A 15,406-nucleotide genomic window follows, 5' to 3' on the forward strand; every position below is an offset into this window, starting at 1 on the left:
AAAAATAAAAAAGGGTTTTAAATACACTTTATCACTCATAAATTATAAACTTACCTGCATTGAAAGCATCCATTGTCACATACAGTAGATTTGATTTTTCAAAAATATTTGTAATGATTTAATGATTTCCTTTCTTTGTGCTAATATCAGCCAAGCTGGGAAGAATGTTTGGGGCAGGACATGGTCAATTTGAGTTGAAGATGCAAATAAAAGCAGGCAAATCTTCATGTTCCATTTATGAAATATGTGCTTGTACACAGTGTCTCAAACGGGTCATACACTGTTCATATGTTGGCTGGTTCCTGAAGCGCAAACCAAAATCCACTAAATCCACTTCATGGATGGCCCTGTTGATGCATTCCTGCCCAACATCCTGAGATTAAAAAATCTAAGAATTTTAGTATATTAGTTTGTGGCCAACTTATAGATGTGTAGTTTTAGGTCATCTCGTGGACTACTACTTGCAAGTTCTGATACCCTTTTTGTGTTTTCTTTTAGGATATGGACATGCTGCTCCCAGCACAGATGGAGGCAAGGTCTTTTGCATGTTCTATGCTCTCCTGGGGATTCCGCTGACTTTGGTCATGTTTCAGAGCCTGGGTGAAAGGATTAATACCCTTGTAAGGTATCTCCTCTACTGCATCAAGAAGTGCCTTGGAATGAGACGGGCTGAGGTTTCGATGGCCAACATGGTCATTATTGGATTTTTTTCTTGCATAAGCACATTGTGCATTGGCGCAGCTGCTTTTTCATACTATGAGCAATGGAGCTTTTTCCATGCCTACTATTACTGCTTTATAACCCTCACCACCATTGGGTTTGGAGACTATGTGGCTCTCCAGAAGGATGCAGCCCTACAAAACAAGCCACAGTATGTTGCCTTTAGCTTTGTGTACATATTAACGGGACTTACAGTCATAGGAGCATTCCTAAATTTGGTGGTCCTAAGGTTCATGACTATGAACGCAGAGGACGAAAAAAGGGATGCCGAACATCGAGCTCTTTTGAACGGCCACTCCAGCATACACACCAATGACACTAGTTCCTCCAGTGGTGGCTTTCGAAATGTCTACGCTGAGGTTCTTCACTTCCAGTCCATGTGTTCTTGTTTGTGGTATAAGAGTAGAGAAAAACTACAGTACTCTATCCCCATGATCATACCTCGGGATTTGTCCACATCAGACAACTGCATGGAGCAAAACCACCACTCGCCAGGGAGATACATGGGCACGCCGTCCAATGGATGCATTTGCAATACCCAGCATTCAGCCATTAGCTCAGTATCAACGGGACTCCACAGTCTCTCTGCCTTTAGGGGACTTATGAAGCGGAGAAGTTCTGTGTAACATACATTGATCCAAAAAACAGAAATCTATTTATAATGTATAATAAAGTGAGTTTATTTAAAGGGTAACTGCACCTGACACTGAAAATTTTAAAGAACAAAATTATACCTCAGTGGATCAAGCAGCAAGTTTTGTTAGTTGTATAGTTACCCTCACTGTCATCTGTGCCATTGCTTTTGCCTATTGTTCTGGCAGGTTGAGATTTCTGAATCCCCTCTTTGGAATTGAATATAACTGAGTAGAAATTATGAAGTGGAAATTCATGGGAAGGGAATTATCTTGACTACAGCATTTTGCCTGAAATAGAAAGTAGGTTTTAGGGGCGGCATCCAAGAGGACTAAGTAGGATTGTTTCCTTCTGACAGAGCTTGGCTTTAGATCTTCTGAGGTGTAGTAGCACACCAGTAGTGATGAGCAAATCAATTTGCAAATCAGGTGAATTGCAGATGTTTTGATTTGCCCGGATATATAAAAATGAGTCTAGACTGTGGAGACTCATCCGGTTCAAGATTAGCTGGAAGCTAAGCTTGCATAATTCTCAATAGATTGGATTTTCCCTATTTGATCAGCACTAAACACTGGTATGTTTTAAATGACCTCTATTATTAAATAAACATGGAGGCTGCGATTGTTGACTTCCTTCTGAAAATGCTGGTTTCCTGGCTGTCAATCTGACCCCCTTGCTTTAAAAGCTAGAACTGTCTTTCTGAGATTATTTCATGTTACATCTCAATTCATGGCGTAACATGAAACGTTTGCAGTCTACAACCCCCACAACACCCAACGACCCAGAGCAAGCTCTACTCCCAGCAGGTTAATGTATTTTTTTTCTTCAACATGGCTGAGAATGGCTCCACCCGCACGGCCACATCATTTATTTTTCTAGAATCTGTGAATTAAAAAAACGAGAAGTCCCATCTGCTGCTGCGACAGAGGCACTTGAAGTTATCAATGGAACACAAGTGCTGTGACATTGATCTATTTATTTATTTATACTTTTGCAAAATATGGAATTAGCCATTAATACTTTAGCTCTCTTACCCAAGAAAAGTATATTTTTCAGAAGGAAAACAACAATAGCAGCCTCACGTTTCTCTTATGACATGTTTTCTTTAAAATAGGTGTTTTGACACATATCCTTAGGTCCCTGCAACAAATCATGTTTTCTGGATCTCCACCAGAGAGCACATTAAAAATCAAGCCAATTAGTTCAATTTGATATAAACCCACCTTTCATTTTTGAGAGGAAGTCTATAAGACAAATGAAGCCTGGGAACAGTCGAAAACCATCTATTTTAAAGTAGAAAGTTCCACCCAATACTGATTTTTTAGTGGTTGGTGGAAATAAATATATATCTGTTTTATTTTAGATTTGATCAAAGGGTACACATCACCAACACAGTGAGGCAGCCATTTTGTTTGACATCATGGTTGTCTTTAAAGTATTAGAATGTATGTCAGATGAGATCCACCATCCATCAGTTTTAGAAGGCCCAGAGTGCATTATTTGACATCCACACATTATTAGAGTTCAAGACACTAGAAATATGAAGTTTGTGATCCCAGAAAATGTCACACGAGTCTAGGACCTAAAACAAATTGAACATCTTAGAGAGTCTAAGCCAAAATAATGGCTGCTACCCTTGCATCAATTGATCTATACAGTATGAATTATAAAAACTGGACAAACACTATATAGCTAAAAGGTTGTGGAAACCTGACCATAACACAAAAATGAGTTTGTTAGACAACTTTCAAAAAGCATGAATTTGGATATGCCAACTCCCCGGAGATGTGGCTCGCAAACCAGTGTTCCAATTCATCCCAAAGATTTTAATTAAGGATGAGGTCACGGCTTTGTGTATGTTACTCAAGTTCCTCCACAATAGTTCCATGTCTTTATCTAGCTGGCTTTGTGCACAGGGGATCAGTTATACTGGAATGGAAAAGGCCTTCGCTAAACTGTTGCCACAAGGTTGAAGTTGTATAAAAGGTCTTTGTATGCTGTTGCAGTTACAGTACAACAGTACCTTTGTGGAAAACACCTGAACTTATTTAGAGGAATTTACACATAATTTTGGCCATATAGGTAGGTGTTATGGTCAGGTGTCCACAAACATTTGGTAAATCGTCTATATACAATACATGTTGTTAAAATTTGTACGTATAAACAGATTCCTAGGCTTGGCACAGTCTGCACTAGGCAAATGCCTATATGTCAAAATGTGTCTTGCATACAGTGTGTGTAATATTTATTTTCAAAGTGGATGAACCCAGGGCTAGCATATTAGTTTTAGTATATGTAGCAGTATTAGGGTTGAAAGGATTTTGCCATGAATATTTTTACCACATATGAAATGCTAATAATTTTGTAAATTCTAACTCTGATTTTTATCCAAGTGAAAAATTCCAGGCCTATTATAATGTATAGTTTAGCTTAGTTATGAAATACATGATTTATACCAAAAAAGTGGAGGAGTTGGCCGAATAAGAATCTATGGAGATGTACACACAAGCAGTAGTTGGTGCCAATACATCATTATGTCTTTTTTCTGGAAAGAAAAACTTGACAGAACTTTTATCCCTTAGCTATTCCTAAAAAAAAAAAAAAAAAAAAAAAATGGATGGACTTCCTCTTTAATTTGTTGTAATTATTGCGTCTTCTGTTTTTTTGTTTTTTTTACATTGCAGGCAACAAGAAGCTTTCCTCATTCTGTCTTTAGTCCATCTTTTCTAATTCTGTGTTGTTATCACCAGTGTGCCAGTGTGCTATTCCATCAATTCATAGTTCTGTATCTGCTGATACACACGCACAGTATTTAGTGTTTACATCAATGCTTGCCCCTAGGAAGAAGCCTACGAATTCTCTATCACAGCCAGAGAATCAAACATACTAGGATCGATTTCAAAAATTTCCAGTAAACCTGTATAATTTGGCCTTGTGCAGTGAAGCTCAATGACCATGCAAAACTCCAACTCTGTTTATAACATCTGGCACAGTATGAAGACGTCACATTTAAATGTGGACATCTGTAGGACTCGTTTGGCTCAATATTGTCTCTCTGACTCATATTTTGGAGGTGGCCTGCACCAAGTTCTCTCTATCAATACCCTCAGTAAAAGACTTTCAGCCCTTGTACACACGGTCGGACATTCCGACAACCAAATCCGTCTGATTTTGTCCGTCAGATTTTGTCCGAAACTGTTGCATACACACGGTCGGACAAAGTTGTCAGAAAATCCGATCGTTCAGAATGTGATGACGTTATTTCGTTACAATGGGACTACCATCAGGCTAGTAGCCAATAGCTTTGATGTAGGAATTTGATCTGAGCATGCGTGGCACTTTGTCTGATCGGAATTCTCTACACATGATCGGAGTATGTCCAATCGGAGCATTTTGTCTGAAAATTTTACCAACAAGTTGGAAAACTTGGTCCGTCGGATACTCCGACGGAAACAGTCCGATGGAGAGCACACACAGTCGGAATATCCGACAAAACGGTCCGATCGGACACATTCTGTTGGAATCTCCAACCGTGTGTACAAGGGCTTAGAGTATAAGATGGTTGTTCTCAACCTCAGTCCTCATGTACTTTAAACATGTCATGTTTTCACTATATAATTTAACCTTGCCCAGGTGCTTTAAATCAATCTCAATGGCTTGATATCAATGACAGCTATTTTATCTAAGGGAACCTGGCCTGTTGAGGGTACTTGAGGACTGAAGTTGGAAACCACAGGTGTAGGAGAACACAGAAGCACCTAGAGAAAGCCCACACAAACACAAGGCATATTTCTGATCCTGCAAAGCAAGGATGTCACCATGCTGTCTAGTTTGATAAGTGTAACAGTCCAATGTTAAACTGTGGCAAAAAAGCAGAGCACTCAATGGAGACCAAAGTTGAAAAGAACATAAAATCTATTCTAATAGGATCCCTGATGGAACCTGAGGACTACATTTAGCAAGGTCACTGCACTAATGTAAGCAACTTCCATATATTTCAGTTAGCACTAATCCATTTGTCTTTTTCTGCCCAGAGAAAAGAAGGATAGATAGCATGGCACTAAAAACTGCTTGGGTGAACTTTGCCATAAAGAAAATGCATGCTCAGGGAAAGGAATGTTAACGTGCACTTTCTAAAACTAGGGAAAAAGAATGTCTCTCCATCTATCTTAGTGGGATTTTTTTATTTATTTTTTGTAAGCTGATATTGTTAACTATTAATACATAGGGGTTGATTTACTAAATGTGAAGCGTGCAAAATCTGGTGCAGCTCTGTATAGAAACTAATCAGCCTCCATGTTTTTTTTTGTCAAAGCTTAATTGAGCAAGCTGAAGTTAAAAGCTGATTCACTACCATGCAGAGCTGCACCAGATTTTGCACTCTTCAGTTTTAGTAAATCAATCCCACAGTCTGCCAGAGGTCTGCTTAATGCGGAACTCCAGCTATATACAAAGATACATATATTGGAGCCGTTTTACCTGCCAAAGGATTTAAATGTCTAACCAGTTCCTAATATTTAAAGAGCCAAGACAGAAAACACAGCAAGACTAATGATCTGACTTTTCTGAACTTTGGTTACTTAGCACCAATTGCATTTAAAGGGTAAGTTCACCTTTTAAAAAAACAAATAAATGCACATCTTCTTGCAGGTAAAAAATGAGCATTTATTAATTTTTTTACTTGGAGCCTGGAAAGCATTGCACTCAGAAGATCGCGGGTGCCATGCAGGATTCATGCAGACTTCTCAGTATATCTGTCTGCCCATATCTGGTACGGGTGAACAAACACACACTGACAGAAAGAGAATGAACTACCAGGTACATACAAGTTGTATGTATATATTAGGGATGGATGTTAAGGTGAGGCTGTCAAATCACGCTCTTCTTATGAGAATGAACTACCAGATGTGCTCAACAGTGCCATGGTAGTTCATTGAAACTACAAGCCGACAGCCACAAAGACTATTAGGACTTGTAGTTTCCCATTCACAGAGAACTGCGAATGAATAACATGGCAGGGTGGGCGGAGCTCTGCATGGCCACGTCTTTTTCAAACAGGGACAGAGAGCACCCATAGAAGATGCCCACCCACTGTCATTGGGCAGGGGAGAGGCTGCAGCTGCTGGGACCTGTTATATGTTCTACCCTAAATACAGGTAACATGTAACATGTTCCAAAATGTAAATTTATCTTTTAAAAATATGGAATAATGGATTAATAAGTACAGTACATAATCACATTTATTTATGTTTTTGTATATGTCTGGAGTTCAGATCATGAAGCAAAGAGGCTGTACCACATCCTTTTTATAGGAGAGGAGATAGAAGGAGATAGAAGGGTGAGACCTGGTGGCATTGGCAGTCAACTTAAAGGTGCTCAGGCAAGAGCAGAAGCAGATAGAAAGCAGAAAGAACTTTTAGCGTAGCCTTTAGTCCCTTTCTCTCAGAAGCTGAACCATCAAATAATAACACTGAACTTCAGATCTGGCATGGGTCATCCAAATCCACTTTGGTGGTAAGACCTCTAAGTGACCACATTCATCAATTTGATTAATGTTTTTTGCACCTATTCTCTGTGTGAGGGAACTGTGTGCGCAAAATACTACAAACATATACAAGAATCCTCTTTGAAGGTGTTGGGATGATTGTCTCAACAAATAAAGCATGTTCACTTTTACAGTGTATTCTTACTTTGCAAATTGAACGGGGTCACTTATGCCGCGTACACACGGGCGGACTGTATGGCGTACTTAGTCCATCGAAACACATTTCAGCGGACAGTCCGCTCGTGTGTGGGCTTCAGCGGACTTTTTCAGCGTGCAGTCTGGCGTACTAAGAATTTCGGATTTTTAGAAATTCTGTCCGTCGTACTTTGGTTTCAGCGGACAATCCGCTCATCAGTATGCTAGTTCGACGGACTAAGAATGGCGCATGCTCAGAAAGGATTTACACGGCGGAAGGGTGCTTTGCTGTGTATTGGGCTTCCTATTTCTAGTCCCGTCGTACGTGCTGTACACGTCATCGTGCAAGCTTTCGACAGACTGTTTGTGCATCCGTGTGTGGTCAAGTCCGTTCAGTCGAAAGTACGACGGACTGTCCGTCGGATTGTATGACGAACTAAGTACACCATACAGTCCGCCCGTGTGTACGCGGCATTAGGTTATCAAATAAGGCGAATCTATGTTTACTTAATTTAATTAAAAGAGAATTATAGGATTTTTTAGGAATCATACTTACCCAGGTGGATGCAGCATTGGTCCCCCAACGGTTCCAAGGCTGATAACCGAGCAAGCACATTTTATGTTTCTTTCATTTTCTCTGCACATGATTGGGTATCTAATGTGAACACAGCTTTGTCTTATTTACAAAATGATACATAGATATACTTTACAAAGTGACCAATCTCTGCTGCTTTAGTAAAATAGACTTAGTAGAAATGAACACAAAAAAAATAGAAGTACACTAAATAATAAGGAAAACTTTTTTCCATTATATTTGCTGCTCATAATAACATTGAACATTTTCAAAATTGTATTACAAAAATATATTTGGAGTCACATCTGAATAGAAAGATGCAGCTGGCCTGAACTCATTGGAACAGAATGTCTTTTTGACTCGTAGAGCATCTGTGCAATGTAATCCAAAAAATTCAACCATTATTATTAGTTTTCTTCCAGAATAGGAAATGAAGAATTAAATGATTTGTTACATTAATTGGCTTCTGAAGTTTGTATCCTGATAAGCCTCCAATGTTTTCTCATACAACTAAATTAAACAATTATTGGAATGTCCAGAGGCCCAGGCTTATGAAGAAAAGTTACAGATCAAGTCAGTAATTCTACCATTTGCAGTTAAAGAGAAATGTTATAGGTAGTATTTATAGGTATTACACATTTTAAGTCAGTGCTTTTACAGTTTTCTGGACGTATTTTAAGGGATAGTTTTTATGTTTGCACAGCATGTTGCTCTGCATTTTTTGTATTGAATTTTGTATTCAGATTTGTAAAGATTATCCATCATATGATCAGAATCTCTGACTGATATAGGTTTATAAAGAGTCAGTGGCCGTAGGCCTTCAGTGAAAAAGAGGAAAAGTGAGGCACGGTCACAGTGCTGTACTACTAAGGAGGAAGCAGATAATGCTTATGTAACGAGGACAGTCCCATTTATGCTTACACACTTTGCACAGAAACAAGTCTCAATCTTTAAAATTTTTTTAACATTCATTTAAAATAACATTTACATTAATTTAGTCACATTTTCATATGTATATAAAAAAAAAATACAGTTTCCACAAAAAAATCCCATAGGTATTATGTGTAATGGAGAGGATGGATAGCGTGCTGTGGGTACAATAGTGGCAAGTGTATTGAAGGGGTTAGTAACATACGTTTAGCACATTGTAATTCTAAAGTATTGCATGGCATGGCTTGATAGTGACAGGACGGATGGGGAATAAAGTGTACTTGTGCCCAGTCTATAGACATACATATTTTGCATTTCTTAACAAGTGGTAAAATAGCTTTAAAACACACCCCCCACTGACCTCTCTAGTTGCTTGTACTATAAAGTTATTCACACTCAAAAATCCTCAGCTATCACAACAAATATTCTAAAGTCTGGTATCAGTCAATTTAGAAGCTGCTAACAACTAGAAACACTCTAAAATAACCCTTAAAATAACTTTTATGCCACGTACACACGAGCGGACTTTTCAACATCCAAAGTCCGACGGACTGAGTCCGTCAGACTATTCGATCTTGTGTGGGCTGCAACGGACTTTAGCTTCACAAAAGTCTGACGGACTTTAGAAATGAAGCATGCTTCAAATTTTCCCGACGGAACTCCGCCGGACCCGGTCCCCTTCGAAAAATCCGCTCGTGTGTATGCTACTCCGACGGACTAAAACTGACGCTAGGGCAGCTATTGGCTACTGGCTATGAACTTCCTTATTCGAGTCGGGTCTTACGTCATCACGTTCGAATCCGTCGTCCTGACTATGTATTAATTTTAAGGTAAGTGCCAAAACCTGGAACAAAGTCCCAGTGTAGACTCCACTCCAGTGGACTCCAGTCCTGAGATGTGTTTTTTCATACATAGGGTGATTTTTTTAAAATACAAAATTCCCCAGGTTTTAGGGGATAAAATGGCTTAAACGGCATCTGGCACAATAACCTAATGGCCACTCAGGATACCTCCATTTTTTTTCAGTCCTATATTTGAGTTCAGTGTTTAACAGAACCAACCCCTGATGAAGGGAGGCTCTAAACCTCTGAAATTTGCTGGCTTTTTATGACGTACAAGCCTGAAAATGTTTTTTTTTTCACATGCTCACACCCAGTTCCTACAGGTGCCAAAAGCTGACCTTCAGCCACCAAGGTTGCAAGCGCTACTTAAGCAAAATCATTCCCTCTACACTGCTTAAGACCTGACTAGGAGCATCTCCTGCTTTAGGAAATCCAGCACCCCACACTTTTCTTCCACTTCCCACCTTGAGAAAAGGGATGTGTATAATATTGGTGTGATGCAACTGTGCATAACATACAACTTCAGTGAAGTTTGAAATGCCTAAGCTTTGGTGCGCTTGCCATTACCAACACTGAAGTAGACCATGGTACCACCTTAACCCCTAGGCGCAGATGGTGTGCAAATATGTGGCCTCTCAGCAGGTGGGTCTTGGTGCAGAGAGGCTGCATATTTGCGTATCAATTTGCAGACAGAGCTGTGCCGAGAGCATGCGCCCTGTGCTCTTCCAGCACAGTTACTGGCAGCTAATGGAAAACTCCTGATTGCTTCTTGCGATTGGGAGCTTTCCAATTATGTGACTGCCATGACAGCCAAGCAATCAGAGCTTTCTGATCCTGTGACAGCCAATCCCAATGGTCACATGATCATAAACCCTGCCCTGCCTCCCGGCATCTGAAACCCCTTAAAGGGCCAGGAAGTGCTGGCTCCAAGGGGCTAAGACCCAGATCACACTGCCATGACTTGGGATCCAGCTTGTGAGACCCCTAATTGCATGACATGTAAAATCCCATGTTAGCCAATGAGAGCTGTCTAAATTAGCACTACTGAAGTTTCTTCAACTTTAGAAAAGGTTCCTGTACTACTTTAAGGTGACTTCTATCCGACTAGTGCCCATTGACTTGGAATGGAAGTCTATATTGATGTCATTTGGATCCAACATTGCAGGACGATTACCCAGGCAGTGCATGGCATCCTCCTGTATGCTGTTATCTCTGCATACCTGCACAAGACAAAATCTCATAAAAATAGTACTCAAGTCACATCATGTTGCCTACAAATTGCCAGGAAGTTGCCTTGCAAAGTCATGCTGTAGGTCGCAGTATTGTGAACCGAGCCCAAACCTAAAAACAAAAATCTGATAGAGATTGCAACTGTCTATCCAAAACTCAAAAATAAATAGGCTTTAACTTTTTTAAAGCCAAGGGCAGCTTTTGAACTGGAAATGCTATCATTCCAGGACAGATTGTCACATGTAGGTGGCTTTCTTAAAATCTTTCCCATTCTTCTCTAAATTATACAGATCACACTGACCTTTCCCATCAGACGTGGCCATTACCGTTCACTTTTTCAAAATTGGAAAAAAGGGCAATTTTGTTATTAACTAAATAAATGTATAGTAATGATAATAAAAAACAATGCACATCATACACACAAAATGGCTGAACAAAATAGAATAGGATTCCTACTGGAAAAAAATCTGAACAATTTTCTGTCAAACGTCCAAGGAAAACTCCTGCCAAAACACATCATGGAAATCATCCATTTTTTAACCAAGTTATCCATGCCAACAAAAATACAATAAAATATATTTATGCAATATTATAGTGGAAATGTGGGAAAATCTATCTGATTTGACATATATATGATGTGCTAAACCATGGAACACGAGGTAAAAATAATAAAATAGTTCTCAGGCTGCAGGTTTAACTTTAGTGAATATTCTTCATTCCCTATAACAGCGATGGCAAACCTTGGCACCCCAGATGTTTTGGAACTACATTTCCCATGATGCTCAACTACACTGAGTGCATGAGCATCATGGGAAATGTAGTTCCAAAACATCTGGGGTGCCAAGGTTCACCATCACTGCCCTGCAAGGTCACTTTACACTTGTGTTTATAAGTGCTTATAGGTTATTTAGCCAAAATTATGTGGACACCGGGCAATCACACCTATATGAGCTTGTTAGTCATTCCAAACCATGAGCATTATTATGGAGTTGGTTAAAAACCTCCACTTTTCTCGAATGGCTTTCCATGGGATTTTGGATTGTGTCTGTGGAAATTTTGCCAGTAAGAACATTTGTGAGATCAGGTACTGATGTTGCATGTGAGGACCTGGCTCAAACTTGGAGTTTCAATTCATCCCAAAGATGCTCAATAGGGTTGAGGGCAGGGCTCTGCGCAAACCACTCAAATGCCTCCATGCCAAACTCATCAGTGCTCAGTAGGGTAAATACACCAATTGCCTAGTACCAGAAGTTCCACTTTGAGAATGTTAGGAACTTCATATCTTCTTATGAGGGGGTTCTTATAACCTTCTGGGGCTATAGGAAGCCAAAAATTATTTTTTTAAGGGGGTGATGGTATTATCATTTAGCAAGATGATCCAAAATTCAAGATATTCTTGATCAAATATACAAAAAGAGAAAAAAGGAAACAAAATATATACACCATAATGTTTCAAGGCCATAATTATTTTATTGTTGCTGCAACCTGAATCACATTTCCAATTTCCTATACAGAACAGACTTTCCAATTCAACCGGACAGCTGTGGCCATTACTAATTAAATGATAGTGTCACACTTCTCTAGTTCTCAGTTCTTGCTATTAAGGCTGGGTTCACACTGCTGCGGGTGGGAGATCCGGATGTGATTCGCACCGCACTGCAGTGCAAATCACATTCGATCTCCGTAGCGATGCGAGTTCAGCCATACAGATAGTATGGCTGAATTCGCATCGCTCCCGCCGCAAACTCGCACGGGACCCTTTTTTTGGTCCGCAGCAGAATCGGATCGCATGGGTGTTCACACCATGCGATCCGATTCCTGTGCGAGTGTGCAGATCGCACTGCGATATGCGGACGGATCTGGGGGTGTCATTAACATTTCATTGACACTCCCAGCAGTCCGCATAGGGCAGTGTGAACTGCCGGCGGGAGGCATGCGCATCGCTATGGTGTGAACCCAGCCTAAAGGTCATTAAACTCACCAGCATCTACTGAAAAAAAAAGTATCACTTTTCAGTGGAGTTGGCCACTTGTGATAATACTAGTGTTAAATGTAGAGCAAAATGTTTTATGGGTTGTGATTTTTCCTGAAAAAACCCAATTTCAAAATAAAATTCACACCAAACAATAAATTAATAAAAATCCATACTTTGAAAAGTGCAATAAGTTTAAAATGTATTTACTAAAGCTTTTCCTATTAAAATGAAGGGGGGGTGCAGTATTGTCATTACCCTAGGCCTACTCTTTAAGTTACATCTGCCTTGTTTATGTAAATGTGTTTATTTTTAGCTTACGGAATGAAATTCAGCTAAAATTACAGGCTTATATAAACCAGCAGACAATGTTTCTGACGCTGAAAGGTCCTAAAGTGTACATAAATCCTAACTTTGAACGTCTCTCAAATATAGTATATGTGCTTTCTAATATATATATATATATATATATATATATATATATATATATATATATATATATATATATATATATATATATATATATATTGTCAAAAGTATTGGGACACCTGCCTTTACACGCACATGAACAGTAAGGCTGGGTTCACACTTATGCGGCTCTCAATAGAGCTGGTTCACACAGCTACCACGGAGCCAACTGCAGAAGGGTGTGTCTTTGGCTCTGTTTCAGGTCCGAATTCATGCGATTGGGCTTGGCCCCTTAGTTCCATTGAAGGGAACTCTTAAGGCATCAGCATACCAAGACATTCTGGACAATTTCATCCTCCCAACTTTGTGGGAACCGTTTGGGGATGGCCCCTTCCTGTTCCAATATGACTGCTCACCAGTGCACAAAGCAAGGTCCATAAAGACATGGATGAGTGAGTTTGGGGTGGAGAAACTTGACTGGCCTGCACAGAGTCCTAACCTCAACTCGATAAAACACCTTTGGGATGAATTAGAGCGGAGACTGGGAGCCATTCTTTCTCATCCAACCTCAGTGCCTGACCTCACAAATGCGCTTCTGGAAGAAGAATGGTCATAGACACACTCCTAAACCTTGTGGACAGCCTTCCCAGAAGAGTTGAAGCTGTTATAGCTGCAAAGGGTGGGCCAACACAATATTGAACCCTACGGGCTAAGACTGGGATGCCATTAAAGTTCATGTTTGTGTAAAGGCAGGCGACACAATGCTTTTGGCAATATAGTGTATGTAAATATACCTGTATATATCTCCATTGGTCCTGTCAGAAACCCAGAGCTGTGCATTCTACATTCTATCGTCTTAACAGCCTTCCTTGTTCTTCCTTTTGACTATAGAGTGCCCCCCACACACATTAATGCTCTGCATATGATAAAAGTGTTTTGTAGCTCAGCAAAAGCCAACTGGGCAGGACTGATGCCATTCTTTGGTCCAGGAAAGGACTGAATTTTCCCAGTGGGGACACAGACATCAATATAAACCCCATAGAGGTACAGATACTTCCTCACTGTATTGAAAAAAAAACGGTTGGCTTTAAAAACACTTCGAAGCCTATTTATAAATTTATCACGCAGGATTAAAAACTTGTACACAGGATTTATACGAGTTTCCAATGTAAATTACAAAAAAGTATAAATCTTGGGTGAAAGTTATATAAATCTTCTGTGAACAAATGTATTAATAGGTCTCTTTAAGTTCTTCTTACAAGGTCCTCATTTTCTACTCATGTTAAAGTACAACTAAAGGTAAAACCTTTTTTTGATAGAGGGCAGAGGGTGCTATCTGCACCCCCGTTAAGGACATTCCCCCTCTATATTTGTCCCCTTTATCATTTTCTTTGAAAGTGAAAGTAAAAGAAAATCCCAAATTTTGGGTTGTCCCCAGAAAAGTCATAGAGGGGAAGTCTCCCAATGGGGATACTAATTCTGGTGACCGGGGGGTCCCTAATGAATACCCTCAATTTGCAGGGATTTTATCTCACTTCCTGTTTGACTATGGCACCAGAAGTGAAGGGAAATCTCCCCAATGGGATACAAATGGCGGAAAATAAATTGACAGGGGTTGTAACCCTCTCTTGTTTTATCCAAAATGAAAAAAAAAAAAGTTTAACTCATAGTTCTACTTTAAACACTAGTCATTTTGGTACCTTGATATTAAATCTTGATATTAAATGCTAGTAACTAATCAGAGTTCTCCAATTTTTTGTGTGTCTTTACAGAAACCATAACTGTACAAAATATCAAACGTCTTGACATGATCTCAACCATTTAAGGAAACCATAACTGTATACATTGATTTAGAGTGATGACTGTCATTTTGTTTCTTGATATCAAATTGTTGTCACTCAAAAAGGTTGTTTTGTTTGTCTCTTTATAGAAAACGGAACTTGACATGGTACCACTCATTTTGTTTCTTCATTTCTTTGAAAGCATTAGGCTCGGTTCACACAGGGGGCGACACGACTTGCCGCGCCGCGACCTGCCGTGACCTCAGCGGCGACTTGCAAACGACTTCTGTATAGAAGTCAATGCAAGTCGCCCGAGGTCGCCCAAAAGTAGTACAGGAACCTTTTTTCTAAGTCGGAGCGACTCGAGTCGCTCCTCTTAGAACGGTTCCGTAGTACAGAACGGGGGCGACGCGGCAAGTCGTGTCGCCCCCTGTGTGAACCGAGCCTTATCAACATGTTAAATACTTGACTTAATGTAAATAGATAGAACATATTCTATATGTATAGAGATATCACTGCTTCAATGTGTACTTGTACAGAGATCTATACATATCTATAAATAGGATCATTTCTTAAACATTGCATATATAAAGGAAATGCAGGACTCTGTGAAATATAAATATATATATACAATTT

General features: G+C 39.6%; 1 protein-coding gene across 1 annotated transcript in view; it reads left to right on the plus strand.

The window, feature by feature from the left end:
- Positions 1-8,066, plus strand: part of KCNK3 (potassium two pore domain channel subfamily K member 3) — a 151,985-nt gene extending 143,919 nt beyond the window's left edge. The window contains exon 2 of the mRNA XM_077488982.1: positions 499-8,066. Coding sequence (XP_077345108.1) covers positions 499-1,346 — 848 coding nt within the window. The 3' untranslated portion in view covers positions 1,347-8,066. The remainder of the gene's footprint in view (positions 1-498) is intronic.
- Positions 8,067-15,406: the final 7,340 nt, after the last annotated feature.

The sequence above is a fragment of the Lithobates pipiens genome, unplaced genomic scaffold (genome assembly GCF_037356315.1).
Source record: "Lithobates pipiens isolate NorthernLeopardFrog02 unplaced genomic scaffold, aLitPip1_a1.2 Scaffold_18, whole genome shotgun sequence".
NCBI classification, from domain to species: domain Eukaryota; kingdom Metazoa; phylum Chordata; class Amphibia; order Anura; family Ranidae; genus Lithobates; species Lithobates pipiens.